We start from the raw sequence: 21166 nt of genomic DNA on the forward strand, positions 1-21166 counted from the left end.
GCGCTTCGGTTGTCCGTTAGAGGGCATCAAAGTTTTAAAAAATAAACACATTTTTTTAAATATTTTAAGAACCATTATTCCGAAACGAATAAAGCTTGATTTTCATGCATCCGTTATCCGACGATACGATGATACGATATTAATTTTATTGGTTGAATTTAAAAACTTTGATTGGTTAGAATCGGTTAACCAATCGAAGTCTTTAAATACCACCAATGAAATTAATATCGTATCAACGTATCAACGTAAGACTGAATGAGATTTGGGTGCCTTTGTTTTGCTCAGCGCTTTAACATCTTCACAAATATTAAGAAAAAGTAGGGGAAGGGTGAAAACCCAGAACAGTTAACCTACAGTAGCACCCTCTTATTATACTAATTAAAGTTTTGAGCCTGGATAAGTCTCAGCAGGTAGGTCCCTGCTCCTCGACAGAAAGACCGTAATGGCCGCCCCTTTAAGGATGTTTTCTCCCTTCACTGCAACCAGTTAATTTTTAAGCTTAGGTGCGATTTCCACCAACCACGATACACAATCTGTGAGGATCATGCCCACCCGAAAGTGTATCCCAGCAAAACGCAACTGACCCACATTTTGTAGATCGTCGTGTTGCGATCCGATCGCCACTACTTCGTCCAGTATAGCCTCTTCTAAAAACGTTTGATGATCGGTGGTCAGAGCAACCTCTGGGAAATCCTTTGGCAGCACCGCCATTTACACTTGTCCAGCAATAGCGGCAAAGCTGGTGATACCAGCTTGAGGACCTGCTTGCCTCCCGGTGTTGGACGGCTTTCCATCCTGGCTTTTTTCTCTCCCTGCTGGAGAAGAGGTGAGAGGTTCTCGCTCCCTCTCTTGCCCTTTGATGGAGATTAGTCAGGTTGTTTCTTGGTTTCTTTACTCTCCGCTTTTCGAAGGAGTGTTTTCGCTTTTGCTTCCTCTGGCGCAAGTCCTTCGTGGAGCAGTCGGAGGTATCTCCGTGCTTCTGCTCCGCTAAGACCTACTCTCAGAGGATCGTCTAGCCCGTTTTTAGCGTTTTGCGTTTTTTGCGTCTCAAGCGCTGTTTTCGATTTGTGTCCATTAAAAACAGGCAAAAGGCGCGGCAGGTCTGCAGTTTCTATCAAGATGTCAATTAGTAACGTCGCAAGCTCGTGGATTCCCGGCCCGTCCAACAATCAATCCTGTGAGAAAGAGATAGGCGAGATCGGCGCCGTTAGCGTTGAAGAGACGAAGATAAAAGATGCTGGGATTGAATTGTGGACGGGCCGGGGCATATATTCGGAGACAAACACAATGTACTGCTAGTACCAGTGGTGTGTGTAAAAAATAATAATTAATATTTGCGATTTATTTTACGAATTTTAGTTTATATGTGTATAGTTTTTTTATGTTGTAGTGTTGTGGTTAGTACTTGTTATAATTATTATACTATAATATAATAAATAATTATAACTATATAATAGAATAGTAAATATTTCTAGTTGCTAATGCAATTTTAGGACATGATTTATGAAACATTTTGGAGTGAAACTTCTTTACGCGCGCTGGGAGTAAAAATTCAAGGCTGTGACATACGAGCTAGTGAGACGGCCCTGACACACGAACTCGTTGTAACAAAACGTGTTAATGGCTTAGAAATACGTAGTGACGCGACGTGTATTTGCGAGCAGTCCACGTGTTTATCAAAAATATTGATATTTTAATACAAATTTTGTAAAAGTGAATCAAATTATTACGTGTACAAAAACATTTGTTACGCGTAAAAAACTATATTTATTATTTTACGCGAATAAAACTGTCACACATAAATAACTATTTTTTACGCGCATAAAACTATTTGTTACTGGTAGAAAACTATTTTTTACGCGTATAAAACTATTTGTTACGTGTAAAAATCTATTTGTTACACGTAAAAAACTATTTTTTACTCGTCAAAAGCGTCAAAAACTTATTGTTTCTGGTAGAAAACTTTTTTTACGCAAAAAAAAAACTACGTGTAAAAAACTATTTGTTACACGTAAAAAACTAATTTTTACGCTTCGAAAACTTATTGTTTCTGGTAAAAAAACATTTTTACCAAAAAAAAAAATATTTTTTACCTGTAAAAAACTATTTGTTACACGTAAAAAATTATTTTTTTACTCGCCAAAAACTTAATAGAGAACAACGGCATACGGTCGAGTCGGCCTACAAACACGTAAACGTTTACGTACGCATGCGCATTTCTTATATCTTTTATTTTTTATACACGTAAAAGATGCTTTACGTCTACGTATACGTGCCAGCAGCGGCCGACTTGACCGTATGCCGTTGTTCTCTATTGTTTCTGGTAAAAAACCTTTTGATGCGCAAAAAAAAATTACGTGTAAATATCTATTTGTTACACGTAAAAAACTATTTTTACGCGTCAAACGCGTCAAAAACTTATTGTTTCTGGTAGAAAACCTTTCTTACGCAAAAAAAACTACGTGTAAAAAACTATTTTTTACGTTTCGAAAACTTATTGTTTCTGGTAAAAAAACATTTTTACCAAAAAAAAAATATTTTTTACCTGTAAAAAACTATTTGTTACACGTAAAAATTATTTTTTTACGCGTCGAAAACTTATTGTTTCTAGTAAAAAACTCTTTTACCCAAAAAAAAAATTACGTGTAAAAAAACTATTTGTTACACGTAAAAAACTATTTTTTATGCGTCAAAAACTATTTGATTCTGTTAAAAAAAACCTTTTACGCAGAAAAAAAACACTTTTTACGCATTAGAAAACTATTTTTTACCCGTAAGAAAATATTAAAAAGCGTATTCTTTATAAAAATGTTTGTTTGTTCTAAAACGGTTAATCCCGTTTATACCTTTCCAGATTTCCATATCGTTTTAGAGAAAATTAAAAAAAAACATGGAAGTTTAGTTGAATTTTTGAAGTCCTAAAGCTTAATTCAGAACCTCGCAATTAGCGGAATAAATTAGTGGTTCCAATTAGGAATTAGCGTAGAAATTTGTTCTTTTAATTTCAATGTAAGCATTCAGAACGTCTAAATTAGTGGTAGTCATTTTCAATTAGTAGAAAAAGTTAACACACTTTTGACTTTTCCACAAATTTTACTTCAAAATTTGCGGGGAATGTCATTATTTTGACCTTTGATTATCATTTGTCAAGAGAAATTGTGGTTAGAAATGAAAAGTTTATTGTGTTATAAGCTAAATATTTAAGCTTCCTCTATGGATACAACTGACTACCGCAAGCTGTTGCTAGGATATTCTATTAATTTTAATTGTATTTTTTAGACATTGTGAATGATTGTAAACTAAAAAGTATAAAGTGTAATTGAAACCACTAATTTATTTCACTAATTGCGAGGTTCTGAATGAAGCTTTACACTTTATACTTTTTAGTTTACGATCATTCAAAATATCTAAAAAAACACAATTAAAATTAATAGAATATCCTAGCTTGCGATAGCAAGCGGTAGTCAGTCATATCCATATAGATTAATGTGTAGCTTATAAAACAATAAATTTTTAATTTCTAAGAAATATTTTTCTTGACGGATGAAAACCAAAATGACGTTACTCGCAAAGTAAACTTAGAGGAAAAGTGAAAGGTTTGTTAACTTTTTCTACTAATTGAAAATCCAGTGGCGGCTCGTCAGGTGCAGTAGGTGAAGGGGGCCGAAGGGGCACTTCACCGAAGAAATACAAAAATTAAAGAAAAAACTTTACTGCTTAAATTATTAATTTAGTTTAATATATTTACATGCATCTAAATAATGGTAATTTTTTATGTTATTTATTTTTTTCCGGGCGGACCTCTGCATAATAGGTCCACCGCATCGTTAATTCCGGCCGAAAAAGTAGCATTATAGACCCGCACGCGCCTAGAAGCCAGAAGTGCAAGTGAAAATGTTTCTATTTCTGAGCCAAGCGGCTGCACGGTTTCCATGGTAACGTGACGTCAGCCTAGCGGCAGATGTAAATCCCCCCGCCCCGAAGTTTATTAGCGACGACCGATGTGAATGAGTTTTTGGTTTTGGGCAGTTCGCTTCATTCTCTTCGTCTTCCTTTTGTTCAGGAAATGCGTGACAGCGCGGGCAACGCATAATTTATGCATTTATGTTAATATTCGGCTACTTCGGCGAGTAATTAACCGTGTAAAGCTGTAAAGTTGTTGTTGTTTGTTAATGGCTTTTGTTGATTTAACTTGTTAATTTTTGCCGATTTTTACTGTTTGTTTTCTTGTTGTGTTTTAAAACTGTTTTGTGTGTGTGTATGTGTTAAAAAATGAACTCAATTAATGACTTGGTGTGCAATTTATTGCAAACTCCCTTCAGACGATAAGAGGGATGTTTTATCTCAAGGGCGACCAACTGAAACTTTAACCATAAATTGCAAAAAAGAAATAAGAAAAAGTGGTAAATCTTATAATATTAAATTTAAGTCTTCCTGGTTTTCTGATTTTAATTGGCTATGTAGTAGTATTGTTTTACAAAAATTATTTCGTTGTTCGTGTTTACTAATTTCTAATAAACATGGCATTTGGAATAAAGAAGGGTTCACTGATTTCGTAAATATAACAAGATCTTTGCATAAACACGGGGATTCTGCAGAACATATAAAATGTCAGTTAATGCTAAGAAATTAAAAAAAAAATTAAAATACAATAGCCGATGCTTTAGAAAAAAACGTTAGACTCTATAAGCTTAATTTTAATAAAAATGTTATTCGTTTAAATTGGCTTTAATGTGTGAATATAATTAATTAATTAAATGACGATATTACTGATAAGTTTGCATCAACAAAGAACAGAAAAATTGAGCTGATTTACAAAAATTAGTAAGGTTAGTAATATAAATAAGTCAAATTTATTTTGGTTAATATTGCTTAGTAAAAATTAATGTAATAATTGAATAATAATTGAATGGCTCCTCGGTTGTAACCAACAATTTTTTCAATACCGAAATTTCAGTGAAAAACCCGAGGAAAAAACGCTATACCTATGAAAATTACAACTTTATTTCACTGAAATCTCTATTTTGAAAAAAATTTGAATACAATGTTTTTCGGGGAAGCCATTCAATAATTACAGTGTTCGACATAAAGTTGGATCCATATGGACGGTTTTTTTTGGTACAGAGTTAAAAAAAACTTTTTGTGGCTATCAATTGTGCTTTAAAAACAACTTAAAATGCATCAAGTCAAAGTTGAAACATAATTTTGTTAGTCACTTTTAACCAATTTTTAAAAATTTCTTTTAAATATTTTGCATTTGACAGTTCCCAGATGTTAGCTGTCAACTTTGGCTTGGTGCATTTTAAGTTATTTTCAAAGCAGAAGTGATTGCCACAAAAAGATTTTTTAAAACTCTAATATAAAAAAACATCCATATGGATCCAACTTTATGGTGGACACTGTATATAATGTTTATTATATTTAATTTAAATTTAATTATATTTTCACTGGAATGCAAAATAATGTGTTTATCGAGAACTGGTTGTATCTCTTTTTACTTAATGCGTTTTAGCCCAAACTAAAACGAAAATATTATATAGGGAAATTAAAATAACTTTGGGTGCACATCATAATACGACCACCAACAAACTCCATAAGACGACGCATGGTGTCATCGATGACGTGCAACGAAAGTTAACAAAAATATAAATATAATAAATAATAACAAAAAAAATGTTGACAAAATGGTGAATGCAGCACAAAATTTTCAAATAATATTTAAAAAAATGTTGACAAAATGGTGAATGCGCCAAAAAAATGTTCGCCTCCGGCGCAATTTAAAAAATATTAACTCATCTTCGCCTAATTTTTTACCCACGAGCCGGCACTGGACTACAACTAATTTTGACGTACTGATTGCTTACATTGAAATAAGAGGAACAAACTTCTGCGCTAATTGAAACCATTAATTTATTCCACTAATTTAGAGGTTCTGAATGAAGCTTTAAGGTTCATTCTGGAATAAATTAGTGGTTTCAATTAGCGTAGAAGTTTATTCCTTTAATTTCAATGTAAACATTCAGAACGTCAAAATAGTTTAATAGTAAAAATAGTAAAAAAGTATAAAAACTCTAAAAAGGGTATAAAAATTTGGAAAAATATAAACGGAATGCAGAACAAGCAAAACAAAAACAAAGAACAAAAAAAAGCATTTTAGAACAAGCAAAAATTTTTAATATATAATGCATTTTTCTCAAATTGTTAATAATAAAAAGGTTTTTCTTCTCGTAAATGCAATCCAGGAACATACTGTATAGTGCGTGTATTGCCTTTCATCAGCAGAGTTTTAACATAATATTGACGTTACTACAGGAAAATGAGGGACAAATAAAAATGTGTAGAATAAATATGTTTTCATTTTTTGTGTTTTGTTTTAAATTTGATTCCAATTATTAGAATTATGCATATTTTATTACTTATTGTTTACTTTCCACTAGATATATTTTTTCTTTTTTTACATTGGAGGATATAAAAGTAACCTCTGCTTTTTTCATGTAAATACCTATAATTGGAATGAGATTAGCATGTATATTATTGATTATTGTAATCATAAATTGTAATCATCCCAAAATTTTAAATTCAGTACATTTTTTTCGCAATTCAGTACATTTAAAAAGAGGTTGTACAATTTTAAAAAACCGTGCGGCAACACTGCATGTCATGTCAATATTGTCATTTCATTTCATTTCTGTTAATTCGCGCCATTTGTTTTCCCGGTTTCCTGTCTTTTGTTTAGAAACAGGTTAATCTATTCTGACAAACAAAAATTATTGAAAGTATATAATTCTAATTAATTTTAACAAAATTACCTAGTACTATGTCGTCTGAGCCCACCGAACCAAACAACGAAATTAACCCAGATGAATCTCAATTGGAAGAAAGTACTGAAGAAACTGCGGACGCAGATGATTCAGCAGGAGTCGTTACTCTCACTTTAAATGATGTCTTGGAATTAGAAGACGAACTTATAGAAACTACTGGTGCAATTCTTGGAGCTGCAAATGATAAGGCTTGCTCATATACAGAGGTAACAATTATTACAAAATTAAATTTAGAACATTTAAAAAGAAGGTGAAAAGAATTCAGTTTACAGTTGGTTTATTAATTTATAGGGATATTTAAAACGCCAAGCTTTGTACTCATGTTTAACATGTATACCGGAGGCAAAGGATGATCCTGAGAAAGGCGCTGGAGTTTGCCTAGCTTGTAGTTATCATTGCCATGATGGGCACGAATTGATAGAACTTTACACAAAACGGAACTTCCGTTGTGATTGTGGCAATAATAAATTTGCCGTTTCCAAAAATAAATGTAATTTATGTGAGGACAAAGCATCTGAAAATGATCTTAATGTCTACAATCAAAATTTCTCTGGAACTTACTGCGTTTGTCACCGACCCTATCCTGATGTCGAAGATCCAGTTCCTGATGAGATGATTCAGTGTATTATTTGTGAAGACTGGTATCATTCCAGACATTTGGGAGTTGAAGTGCCAAGTGATAATTTTGCAGGTATTTTCATATGATATATTTTAACTCTGTCGTGCTTATTTTCCTGCATTTTATTTTTCTAGAAATGACTTGTGAACTATGTATTACTAAACATGAATTTCTTCTTCATTATGATGATTTAACAACTAATAAAAGCAAGAAAACGACAGATGAAACTGCAGAAGTAAATGTAACTGAGACAAATAATGATGATGATTCTTCAATGCCACCAGATTGTAAAATGCCAAAGACAAAATCAGAGAGATCAACTGCTAGATTTTGGGTGGATGTAAGTATTTACCTAAATGTGGTGTAGTTTTTCATTTTTTCTATTCTAATTTCCACTACAATGTTATCGCACATATACAGTATGTCCTCGGATTGTCTTTACAAGAGTAAAATACTTTTTTATTATTAACATTTTAAGAAAAATGCATTCTTCATAAAAACATTTTGCTTGTTCTAAAATGGTTAATCCTCTTTATAATAATAGTACCTAATATCTCCTGTATATAGCGTTTAATGCCTTGGGAGTAGCAAGGTACAGCTTGTCGTACTAGAGCCGTTCGGTATTCAAGATAGGTAATGTGGCTAGCACTACGTTTCAGCCGTCTATTATTACCAAAGGATTGTAAATCCCAAGTAGGTACTCATTTTAAGGCTGAGTCGACCTAGGTACCCAAACTATTTTTATTTTATTAAAAATAGTCGACTGATGAAATGCCGGCTGTGGGATGTTGTTTATACTTTCCTGTTTATACTTTTTTCAAATTTCCATACTGTTTTAGAGAAAATTAAGAAAAACATGAAAATATTGAATTTTTTCTTCCTAAAAATCAAAACGCGTTTTTATGGTAATATAATTTCATTTTCATAGAATTTTATACAAATACAAATACAAATAGTTTATTGGTGCTAAATATTAAATACAATACAATACAATACAATACAAATACAATTTTAATTAATGTCATGTTTTTTGTTGTTTTAAAATGTTAAAGAAGCACAAAATTTATTTAGTCAATGCTACGGAAAGGGTGACGATAGCTATCGGAAAATGTAATACCTTAACAACAGCAAAGAATATGACGTTAATCAATGAAATCAAATTGATATTACTAGACAGTATGTCCTCGGATTGTCTTTACAAGAGGAAAAACTTCTATTGACATTTTGAGAAAAATGCATTCTTCATAAAAATGTTTGTTCTAAAATGCTTAATCCCGTTTATACTTTCCCTAATTTCTGTATCGTTTTAGAGATAATTAAAAAAAAAACATGAAAATATAGTTGAATTTTTTCCTAAGTCCTAAAAATCAAAACGGGTTTCTATGATAATATAATTTCGTTTTTATTCATTGATAGATTTTTATTGATATACATTACATACGTCATATTTTTTGCTGTTTTAAAATTTTAAAGAAGCACAACATTTTTTTACTTATGCTATGGAAAGGGTAATAGAGTTCGGAAAATGTGAAACTTTAACAACAGCAAAAGATATGAAAATTAATAATAACCATCTATCAAAGAATGAAATCGAAATTATATTACCATAGAAACGCTTTTTGATTTTTAAGACTTTGAGAAAAAATTCAACTATTATTTCATTAACTATATACATATCAATCTCTTTTGACACATGTACCATACCATTGAGAAAAAAAGACATTAAAGATGGCTAGGAAATGACAATCGATGATAATTTTGGTGAGATCAAGTTCTAGACTTCATTAAGCTACACACACACTGGTGCGATCACGGCCGCGATCACGATCTCCACGCGGCCGCGGCCAAAAGTTACTGAAGAATACATATGCGCCGTTTCACATTGGCGCGATTGAGTTTTGGAGACCAAGCGGCCTGGCGGCGTTCTATTCTGCGGTGGCGATCAGATTCAAATGCTTGAGCGTGTTCAGCGGAGGGTCACTATGATTCCTTTGGAGATGAGGAATTTGCCATACGAGGATCGACTGCAAAGGCTTGGTCTAACAACTCTTCGTGAACGGAGAATTCGTGGCGATCCCATCGAGACATTCAAGATTACAAGTGGCTACTATGGATGCGTCATGAACATCTTCCATATCAGTGAAACGCACAACCTTAGGAGACATAACAAAAAATTGGATAAAGAACGCTGTAAAAAGCTCTTAAGGCGGAACTTTATTACAAATAGAGTAGTGTATATCTGGAACAGGCTCCAGTATGATACAGTGAATTCTACAAGTGTCAATACATTTAAGAATAGACTTGATGTGGAAATGAAGAGCTGGAACAACCTTTTTATTCACTACATGTGATCGTAAACTGTGATGTTAATTTTGATTTGTGATTTGTGTTTTTTAATTGAATGTACGCAGTGCATTATTTATTTATTTTTACAACTGTGATAGATAAATGTGATTATGTGATTCAATAGTCTCATCGGGTTTTACCCGCCTACTGTTGATTTTTGTAATAATAATAATAATAATAATAGTGTCATCAACAGGATTGATCCCAAAATCATTACATGATAGTCTGAAAGGCCTTGAACTTGCACCAAAACTTTATATACCCATTCAAAAAACAGTTATCCTCCACACATGTAATATTACACGACAAGTCTTAAATACACAACACACAAGCGTTGACGCATGACTTAAGTCCGCGACTACGTTAAATACCGGAAAGCCCGAGATTCAAGAACATAATAATAACTTGTCGAGTTTGATCGCGTGATCGACCCAACTGATAGGAATTTTCCGTTATTTTATGTGTTTTTTCTTGTTGCAATTTAGAAATGGAGTTAACAGAGCAGCCAATTAAGGCTGTAAAAATACACAAAATTCTATATGATTTATCCGATCCAAGTTACAAAAATAATAGAATTAAAAATAAAAATTTTGAGACAAAATTGGAGTTGCAGTTGGATTGGATAGTACATATGTATACATTTTTATTGTTTAAGTTTAAATATTGTAGGTAAATATTAAAGAATGTTTTTTTTTCGGTATACATAATTCACATTTTTAATTTGTACCCATGTATACCTACAGGATGGCGCACTACATATAGATACGGCGGTGAACGTGAACGCGTTGGTGTGTGCTAGAACGATCGCTCATGTTATCGCTGCCCTGATCGTGATCGTGATCGCAGCCGTGATCGCACCAGTGTGCGTGTAGCTTTATTTGGCCCATACTCTTCTTTATGTTTTAATGGCACTTACTGCAAGTTGGTCTTAAGAGGGTTGTAATTGTAATTTATTCTTATACAGGGTGGCGCACCTCATTCGCCTCGGTTGATTATACGAAAACGGAAAGACGTAGAAACAAAATATTTTATGGGTATATGTGGGAAGGCAATGTGCATAATTTAAAATTATTTTGAGATGTACAGGGTGTGTCAGAACAAAGATCAATACCAAAGTTATATTTTTTCTTATAGAACACCCGGTATTTTATTTCATTTTTGGATTTTTGGACATAAAATAAGGAATTTATTGTAAGAGTTTAATATGTTTAAAAGCTTTGGTTTTTGAAATATTTAAAGATATTTAAATATGCATGCTATAATAAAAAGTTTATTAACACCTTGTTCATTACTTTTCAGAATTAATTCTTGTGCTGCCTTTCAAGCTAGAGAAATAAACTTTACTAAAAAAATTGATTGCTTCCTTAAATGTATACAGGGGTATCAAAAATTGCTGGTCTATTTTAAATATTTATTTTACTTAAAAACTTCGTTATTTCAAATGCAGCACTATGTATTTTTTTAAATAAGTCGAAGCAGATTTAAATGCTCTTTCAAACTAAAATTAAAATTTAGTTCGTAAAAGTGCAATTTAAAAAAAAAGACTATGAAAATAGCCAAAAAAAAACGAGAATTAGTCACAAAGATTCAACAACAACACGATATTTAACGATATTATACAAAATAATGACTGACACTAGGATAATTGTCAAATAATAAAGGACAACATTGCTGAACACGGCGCAATGTGACCAACATCATAGCCATAATAAAATTCGGTTTAAACTAATTTTTGCAGCTTTAATCTAAATAAAAAATCTTACAATCATTTGCTCTATAAAGTAAAATGAAGAGCTGCTCGATATCTTAAATTATACAACAAATTTAAACATTTTTGCCAAAATTTAATTTAGTCAGATTTATGGACTTTAATGTCAATGTCGATATGATTGATGACGTGCTTCGGAAAATGTTTTGCGATTACAATATGTACTATACTATAGGGAAATTAAAATAACCTTTGGTTGCACATTATAATACGACCACCAGCAAACTCCATAAGACGACGCATGGTATCATTGATGACGTGCAACGAAAGTTGTTCCAATTTCCCTATAGGTGTGTGAAAAAGAAATGCTGCTGTTAAAAAATTATCATAAAAATATCAAAAAATCTGACTTAAGACTTAAATCTTTTTGACGGCTTAAGTCTTCTATAAAAAGACTTAAATTTTTTAATAACTTAAGTCTTTTCTAAAAAGACTTAATCTTTTTCTATTTCGGAATAAAGATTTAAGTCACAAATCATTTGGAAAAAGACTTAAATCTTAAGTCTTAAGTCAGATCTCGAAACATGACTTAAAATCAAATGACAAGTCATTATAATGATTTAAATCAAAGAGGACTTAATTTTTCTGTGATCTTGCAGCTCTGAGTATAATCAAGTCTTTTTGACAAGTTTTATGTCAATTTTTAGGATTCCGTACCCAATGTGTAAAAACGGGAACCCTATTATTATTATATCTGTCACAAAGATCTATCTTATGAACCGTTATAGCTAGACAGTTGAAATTTTCACAGATAATGTATCTATATTGCCGCTGTAAGAACAAATACTAAAAACAGAATTAAATAAATGTTTATAAATAAAAAAGTACCTTCACTAAACATTATCTTTTTAGTATAATGAGTAAATATTTTGACATATGTATGTATGTATCATAGATTTAGGAAGAACAGATATCACATTTTGCATTTTAACCCGATCAAACAATCGGAGGTTGACTACGTACTGTAAAAACCAACTGAGATAGAGAAGGCGACATTGCCACATCTCAAATTTGCGCCTATCTACTTAGTTTGATTTGCAGTGCGGATATCAATAAATCTCAATTTCTTAATTAAATTAATAGTTTACTTTTAAAGAAGCATGCGTAATAATATGTTATTAATCAGAGGATATTGGCGTTACTATTGAAGGACATGTTTACTGTTTAATGTGCTGAAACGTCTAGAACTATTGGCAACATCGCTGCTAGTCTTGCAGAATGAAATGAGCCGTCCGTCCCACCACCCCTCGCGACGGCCCATAGTCCGTTATAGCGTACTACGTTTAGCTTACGGTGTGTTTGAAGTCGGAATCAAGTCCGAAGTGAACTTTTCAGTGTTTTTCAGTAGTTTTTGCCTTTTTTAACGTACTATTGAATCTGCGAATTTTCAATATGGTACGACAGTGTCAAATGTGTGGAAAAATAAGCTCAAATTACCCGAATTTGTCTTTTCACAGGTAGGTATTGTTTCCGCCGCGCCGTAATCGCCATACATAGGCGTCCCACAAGGCAGCCTCTCACAATTAAAATAATTTCTAATTATATTTGTTGAATTTTGAGATATTAAAACAAGAACGTAGTAGCCGGTAATTGAATTATAATTCGTCTCAATTACTACTTAACTGTTGTAGATCATAACAAATTTGAATATAAACGTTGCATTTGAAACTTTAATATAAGCCAGAAAGTGACATTTTTTTTCTTAAAATTGCGTCATATTTTGGTCATTATATACGATATTCTAAAGGAATTTTGCTCAACAAATAAACAAAGGTGTTTACCCGCCCTTTTTTACATTTTGTTACATTATTATATCTGCCCCTTCGGCCTGGTTTAAACAATTTTTTACCACCGTACAAATACCTCTTCCTAGAGTTATTTGTACGGTGTGTTTACCTTTTTTTTTAGAATGGGACGAACTGTAAATAATTCTTAGGCTACTAGTTTTATACATACCTATATACAGAGTGACCCAGGCCTCCAAAAAAGCTTTTTACCTATTACGGTTTTGGTTTGTAATTTTTATTTCAATTTTTTACATAAGATGGGGGCCATTGTAACGCACATTTTCAAAATATTTTGTCAACATACAGGGTGATTCTCGGGGTGATTCAAACCGCAATACATATGCTTAATACAGTTCATGAAGATTGGGACATTTAACTAAAATTTGATTGTCTGATGAAGCTACCTTTAAAAGTAATGGATTTGTAAATAAACGTAATATTATTATGCGACAGAAATCCCATACTGTAGCACACAGATTTGATACTTTTAATGATACATGCCTTCTATTGAGAGACTAAAAGGTAATTGCCTCGTATCAGAGCCATCATAATACAAGAAGAAGACCGAAAGCCAAATCTTGTCTTATATTTTCAAAAAAACACAATTTTCTCATTAAATATTGATTTTAGGTATAGGAAGTTATTAATAATACAAGATTAAACAACTATTACACAGTACTTTACAGGAAGCTATCGATTGCGAACTAACTAAATCGTTACTAATTACTAATTTTAAAAAGTTCTTTTTAAGATCAAAAAAGGTAAAACTAAAACCTAAATTATCATTTGAGATTAAACGGGAAGTTCTAAATAATGTTGCCTATTCTAAACAGGAAAAATTTATTTTTAAGTTTTATAACATCTCTAATTAAATTTGGACGAAAATAATATTTCTGTTTGCTGTAGGTAATTTTCTCAGTGAAAATACGTAAATAAAAATGAATTTTTAAGTCAAAAAAAGTCAAAAGGACAAGTTAGTCCAAAAAAGGACAGGTGGCAACCCTAGGTATTTCTGGAATGGAAATTTAATGGCAAATCTACAACTTTAGTTTGAAAATATGTTCCGGCCACCTATGTTTACAAAAATGTCTAAAATGTGCTTTACCATTGCCTCCATATTCTGAAAAAAAAATTGAAAGAAAAGTCACCAAACACAAACCTAATATAGAACTGTTTCGGTAGCCTGAGTCACCCTGTAAATATTCAAAAGTAACTGAAAATTTATATAGAATTAACTGAAAGTTTAAATTGAAAATCGACGTTGGAGCGATTTTCGAAAACTACCTACTAATGTTTCAACATAAGTATATGTGGGATATTAATTATATTATTATATTATACCTTATAACAAAACTCATCTGACGAAAAAGTGTTAATGTAGTATATTAATATGGAGTAAACATTTTACTAATTACTTTACTTTTACTTTACTAATTAAATTCGTTCCAAAAAACGATACGCCACTGGCCATTAGAACAATCCAAATGCGCCTAGTTGCCGGGGTCGGAAATTTTAGACTTCTCTGTCTCTTCTGTCCTTGTTTGACACATTGGAATGTTTGATACACTACCAACGAGTATTTATGAATGAGAGGTTCGGTCTATATTTATGTCTTTGGTATGTATGTATGTATCTTTTAAGTAAGAATTTAATCGTTTTGTTTTTAAATTTTTACATATGTTTACATATTTATTTTTACTTTTTACATATTTATTATTGATTAATACAATTTTTAGTAATGTGTTTCTTCATTTTTTTTAATTACTTATACGCGCATTCAAAATTTCAGCTAAATCGGAAAAAAGTTTATAATAATATAGTGTCTAATGTTGTATAGATAATGAATAGTACGGAACCCTTCGTGTGCGAATCCGACTCGCACTTGACCAATTTTTAGTAAATGATGTCTAGAGATTAATTCTCGTCAAAATTACCATCGATTCTCATTCCCTGGCCATCATTTATAGAGGTTTTTTTCAATCATATGGTACATTCACTAGGCAAACAGTTCAATTACATTTGTCATGTGTAATTAAACATGTTTTACGGGCTTCTATTATTAACTCTTCTATGTAGAAAACATGAAAAAATAAGTTTATTAGGTACCTACTATAGATTTACACGCATCCGTGATGTGTCCGTCGTCATTTTTGCGTAATTTTATTGGTTTATGACAGATCATGGATAAATATAAACTCAACTTTAGAGGTTGAAAAATATATCGTCAGTGAAACGTGATAACCTGCTAACTCCATTTTTTACGTTAATAAGTTTTTTATACCATTAGAAAGAGAAAAAAATACTCTATAAATAGGGAAAGCAAATACATTTTTTCCCATTAAAGAAAATTTGCTATTTTAACTCAATAAAATCTGCTAACTCCCAATGATCGGAAATAGCCACCGAAATGCTGCTATCTCCGTAATTTCCGTTACGATCATGCTAAAGCAAACACACGGTTTCTTATTCGTATGTTTCTTTTATTCAGTACGTCGATCCAGGATCGAACTAGGCCAAAGGGTCCCGGGTGGCAATGTAACGAGATTTTTTTTTGAAAATTTGGATTTTTTTTAATTTTTAGTTCAAAAACATGTTTTGTTTGTAATATGGCAACATAGGTAGTAGATTAAATTTACAAGAAAGAAAATCCAATGATTCTCAAAATTATAGCAAAAAATTGGAAATTTTAAAAGTGAAATAACTCGGTTGTTTTGGATTTATTTGAAAAAACGGTAAAGAGAAAATACCATGTTTCTTTTATCGAGATTTACCAGCCTTGAAAATATTTGCACTTATTTAAGACTCACCCTGTATAGAAATCAGGGAACTACCCTAATGCAAGGTAAACCAATGCAACGCAAATGCCATAATGCAATGCAAAAGCAAATATTGTCAAGAATAAATAATGAACTATAAAGGGGGCCCGCGAAGGCTGGGCCCCCCCTAATAGTTATATACAGGTTGTTTCAAAACAAATGCGAAAAACTTCAGGAGGTGATTCCTTGTTCAAAATAAAGGGTAGTTTGCTTCATAAACGTTGGGTCAAAAGTCAACCATTAGGGAGATATCGCGGTACAAAGATGGCGGAAAAATAATCATCTATCATTCTTGTTAACGAAATTTAAAGAAAAATCTTATCAAACACATGCAAAAAACTTTTTTATCTCTTGTGTTTTTTTGATAAAACTTAACGATTTGAAATTAAAAAATAAAATGTAAAGCATTACATGTCAGGACAAAAAACATTTTTAGATAAAGAATCTAGTGGGCTGCTGTCAAACAGTTTTATTTCGTAATAATATCGTTACATTTTCTTCTGAACGATAACCTCTTAAAAATTGTTTACCAAGACAATTTTTAATTCTGTATTTTAATTCATGAAAGTACAAAATAATATCGTTAAAAAAATAATGTTTAAACATTGCAACTCAAATAAAAACACAACGTCTTTTGCAGGAGCAATTCAATTTTTTACAACAAGTGTTGAAAATGTCCACCTTGTGATGTAATACATGCATTTATCCTACGCAATATTGAGCCCCTAATACGCTGAAATATACCAGGATTATTTCTTATTATATCGCATGATGCAATTATGCGATTTCGTAGGTCTTCGATATCCTGTACTGGTGTAGCGTAAACTAATTCTTTTAAATATCCCCAAATACAAAAATCCAAAGGATTCAAATCTGAAGATCGAGGCGGCCAGAAATGAGGCCCACCTCTTCCTATCCAGCGGTTTTCATAATTAAGATTTAAATACCTTCGTACATCTATGCTGAAATGTGCTGGAGCACCATCATGCATGTAATACATCTCTCGTCTAATCTGCAGGGGTAAATGTTCTAGTAGAGGAGGCAATTCTTCTTGTAGGAAATAAAAATACGACTCACCAGTTAATCTTAAAGGTAGAAAATGGGGCCCAATTAAATGTTCATCAACAATTCCTATCCAAACGTTAACGGAAAACTGATATTGATGTCTAGATTCTATAACTGAATGAGGATGTTCTTCAGCCCATACATGCCTATTATGGAAGTTTTGAATTGCATCTCTTGAGAAACTAGCTTCGTCCGAAATAAGAATTTTTGAACAGGGTTTTCCATATTCATTTGATGAAACCATTGGGAAAATGTCATTCTCGGCTCGAAATCTCTTGGTAGAAGAGCTTGAACTCTCTGTATATGGTAAGGATATAACTGCTGTTCTTTTAATATCCTCCATACAGTTGATGCACAAGTATTTAATTCCGCTGCAATTTTCCTGGTACTTGTCTCAGGTTGCGCTTCAATAATATTTAAGACAGCAACTTCTAATTCGGGTGTTCGAATTTGGCGGTGTCGGCCGGTATCCAAACTTCTTTTTTCGAGAGTTCCAGATTCATGCAGCCTTTGATGAAGCCTAGTGAACGTGCTGTGGTGGGAGGTCTACGATTCGGATACATTTCTGTATAAAGACGACAAGCTTCCAAGGAATTTCCATTTGCACGCCCATACATAAAATGCATATCTGCCATTTCAGCATTAGTGAAATTAACCATTATTGTTTTACTGATTATGTAATACGTAATTAAAACTCCTTTTTTACGCAATTAAATAGATCATAAAAAGGCTTGGGAATAATTAACTGATCGTAAGATAATAACGTATTGCAGTAATGTCAAATAAAATAATATTAGAAACCTAAAAAGTGACAGCGGCCGACTAGATTTTTTCCTAAAAAATTACAGCAGCCCCCTAGGTTCTTCATCTAAAAAGCTTTTTTTCCTGACATGTAATGCTTTACATTTTATTTTTTAATTGCAAATCGGCGAGTTTTATCAAAAAAACACAAGAGATAAAAAAGTTTCTAAACAAACTAAGCTATCCAAATTAATTTTTTTGCATGTGTTTGATAAGATTTTTCTTTAAATTTCGTTAACAAGAATGATAGGGGTAGTTTATTTCAACCCCTTCCACTCATTTTAAAAAAGTGAAAAAATTACCAAAAAGTGTGTTTTCATAATAGTAATGCTTCCATAAAATTTCATTAGTCTATCGCTTTTCGTTTTCAAGATAAAAAATAAAAACATTATTTTTCCGCCATCTTTGTACCGCGATATCTCCCTAAAGGTTGACTTTTGACCCAACGTTTATTAAGCAACTACCCTTTATTTTGAATAAGGAATCACCCCCTGAAGTTTTTCGCATTTGTTTTGAAACACCCTGTATATATATATATATATATAATATATATATATATATATATATATATATATATATATATATATATATATATATATATATATATATATATATATATATATGTATATATAATATGGCCAGTCCGACCCTGCATCGATCCGTTCTGTAAATACCGTATGGTATCCGTAAAGGGTAAAGGGAAAAACGAAATTCTCTATATACGAGCAATTCATCGGCGTGCTATAAATAGTTTAACATTACTTAGTTGTACAAGAATTTCCATAATAACTAATCCGTTTTATTTTTTTTTCAACGTTTTTCCACGTAAATGATCATAATTTTTATAAAAATTAAAAAAATAAGGAGAACAGTAATAAAAATTTAATAAAATCACTCACTGTTTTTCAAGCTCGGTCTACTACCGTTATATAAAAATTAGGATAAGCATGGAAGGATTCTACCATATATTCTAAGAATTATAAGTTTAATTTTTAAATTATTTTCATATTCATTAAGTCCAAAATGCTGCTACTTCAGTCCTTTAAAAATTTATCCGTTTTTGGACTTGTATGTTTTGCTTCTAGACCGACGATGTTCTAAATATATGGTTATGAATATCATATTTTTTAAATTTAATTCATTATTTCTAAATCTGTTTGGGTAATATTCAATTCCATTTTCAAAATTTCAAACAATAAAGGTTGCTATCTCCAGAAGTATAATTTTATTTCTTATTTCTGCAAGACGAATATCTGCTATCTCCCTATTGTGTCTGAAAAAAATTATGTAACACGAAATATTGAGTTTTATTGTTCCCCAGCAAATAAAATTCTCATCTCTTTATCATATTAACGCATGAAAATACTTCCTACATGTGTATATATTTTTTGTACCGTTTTTTTGCTCTCCTGTAAAATTAGAAATAATGGAGTTTAGCAGTTTATCACATTTCAGCGACGATATGAAAAAAATCATATAGTGAATTTGGTTTACACTATACAGTATGTCCCCGGATTGTCTTTACAACTTTTTTATTATTAACATTTTGAGAAAAATGCATTCTTCATAAAAATTTTGCTTGTTCTAAAATGGTTAATCCCGTTTATACTTTTCCAAATTTCCATACCGCTTTAGAGAAAATTACAAAAAACATGAAAATATCCTGAAAATAAAAGTTCTAAAAATCAAAATGCGTTTCTATGGTAATACAATTCGGATTTCATTCATTTATAGATGTTATTATTTATTTTGGTTTACATCATATTTTTTGCTGTACCTAGTTAAAGTATCACATTTTCTGATAACTATTATCACTCTTTTCGTGCATTGAACTAAATAAATTTTGTGCTTGTTTAACGTTTTTAAACAGCAACAAATATGACATTAATTAAAATTCTGCCAATAACAATCTATCAAAGAATGAAATCGAAATTGTGTTACCATAGAAACGCCTTTTGATTTTTATGACTTAGAAAAAATTCAAGCTTATTATGATGTTTTTTATAATTTCCTCTAAAAAGGTATGGAAATTTGGAAAAGTATAAAGAGGATTAACCATTTTACAACAAGCAAAAACTTTTATGAAGAATGCGTTGTTAGGTTAGGTTAGGTTACTGGAGCTTGGGATCATGTTTGATCCCTCACTCGGAGGCCTTTTCTCAAAATGTTAATAATAGAAAAGTTTTTCCTCTTGTAAAGACAATCCGGGAACATAGTGTATAAACAACTTTGTAGAAAAATGTTAATAATCTTTCAGGCATCTTGGAGAAAACAACTGTGTACATGTGATGAATGCTTGAAAATGTACGAAGCTGAAGATGTTGCATTTCTTCTTGATCACGAGGATCCAGTCCACTTATACGAGGAAAAAAGCAAAGCCAAGGCAAAGGCTATGGTCGAAAATGAAGATAAGAAATTTATAAACTCACTTGATCGAGTCCAACTAATTGAAGCAATCGCAGGATATAACGATCTTAAGGAAAATTTGGGCCAGTATTTGAAAAAATTTGCGGAAAATAAGAAAGTCGTACGCGAGGAAGATATTAAGGAATTCTTTGAGGGCATGAAGGCACGTAAGAAAGCTAGAGTTGAAATTCCATATAATTGTCGCTAATAATTTACTGCATTTTATTTTTTTTTCTGTCGAAGCATTTTTTATACGTAGTGTTGTTTTAAGTATATCATAATTTCATAAATCTTGATTTCACTGAAAGTACTTAAATATATAATGTATGTAGCTACAGGAATTAAATATTTTTTTTCAGTCGTCAATTTTAATTGTTTCATTACCTTAACAACTAAGACAGGCTACTTGATGTTTCGATTTGTTTCAATAATAAGGGAAATGGTTATAAACTAAATTTTAGAGTAATTAAAATTAAACAAATGACATAGGGTAAAGAAAATTATTTTATTAGTGGGTCTTTTGTTGCTACAGCCCTTGTTTATATATTCTTAAAGTTGTTCAACCGACTAGACAAAATGTGCTGCCAACTGGAGGACAAATCGTGAACCTTTCGGGGCGGAGTCAAAAATATCGATTATTTTCGGTATTTTCCTCAGAGTAATGTAATAATATAGCCCGGGTTTCTGCGAACTTTAATAATGATCAGCTGATTAAGAAATTTAAACGAAACTTTTAT

General features: G+C 31.7%; 1 protein-coding gene across 1 annotated transcript; it reads left to right on the forward strand.

Annotated features, from left to right (window-relative positions):
- The first annotated feature begins 6681 nt into the window (after nucleotides 1-6681).
- Nucleotides 6682-20795, forward strand: LOC115890602 (putative E3 ubiquitin-protein ligase UBR7). Its single transcript, XM_030910881.1, has 4 exons — nucleotides 6682-7027; nucleotides 7113-7512; nucleotides 7575-7780; nucleotides 20281-20795. The coding sequence occupies exons 1-4, from the start codon at nucleotides 6818-6820 to the stop codon at nucleotides 20635-20637; spliced, it is 1173 nt and encodes a 390-aa protein (XP_030766741.1). The 5' UTR covers nucleotides 6682-6817; the 3' UTR covers nucleotides 20638-20795.
- The last annotated feature ends 371 nt before the right edge of the window (nucleotides 20796-21166 follow it).

The sequence above is a fragment of the Sitophilus oryzae genome, unplaced genomic scaffold, assembly GCF_002938485.1.
Source record: "Sitophilus oryzae breed Bouriz unplaced genomic scaffold, Soryzae_2.0 scaffold_888_pilon_pilon, whole genome shotgun sequence".
NCBI lineage: Eukaryota > Metazoa > Arthropoda > Insecta > Coleoptera > Curculionidae > Sitophilus > Sitophilus oryzae.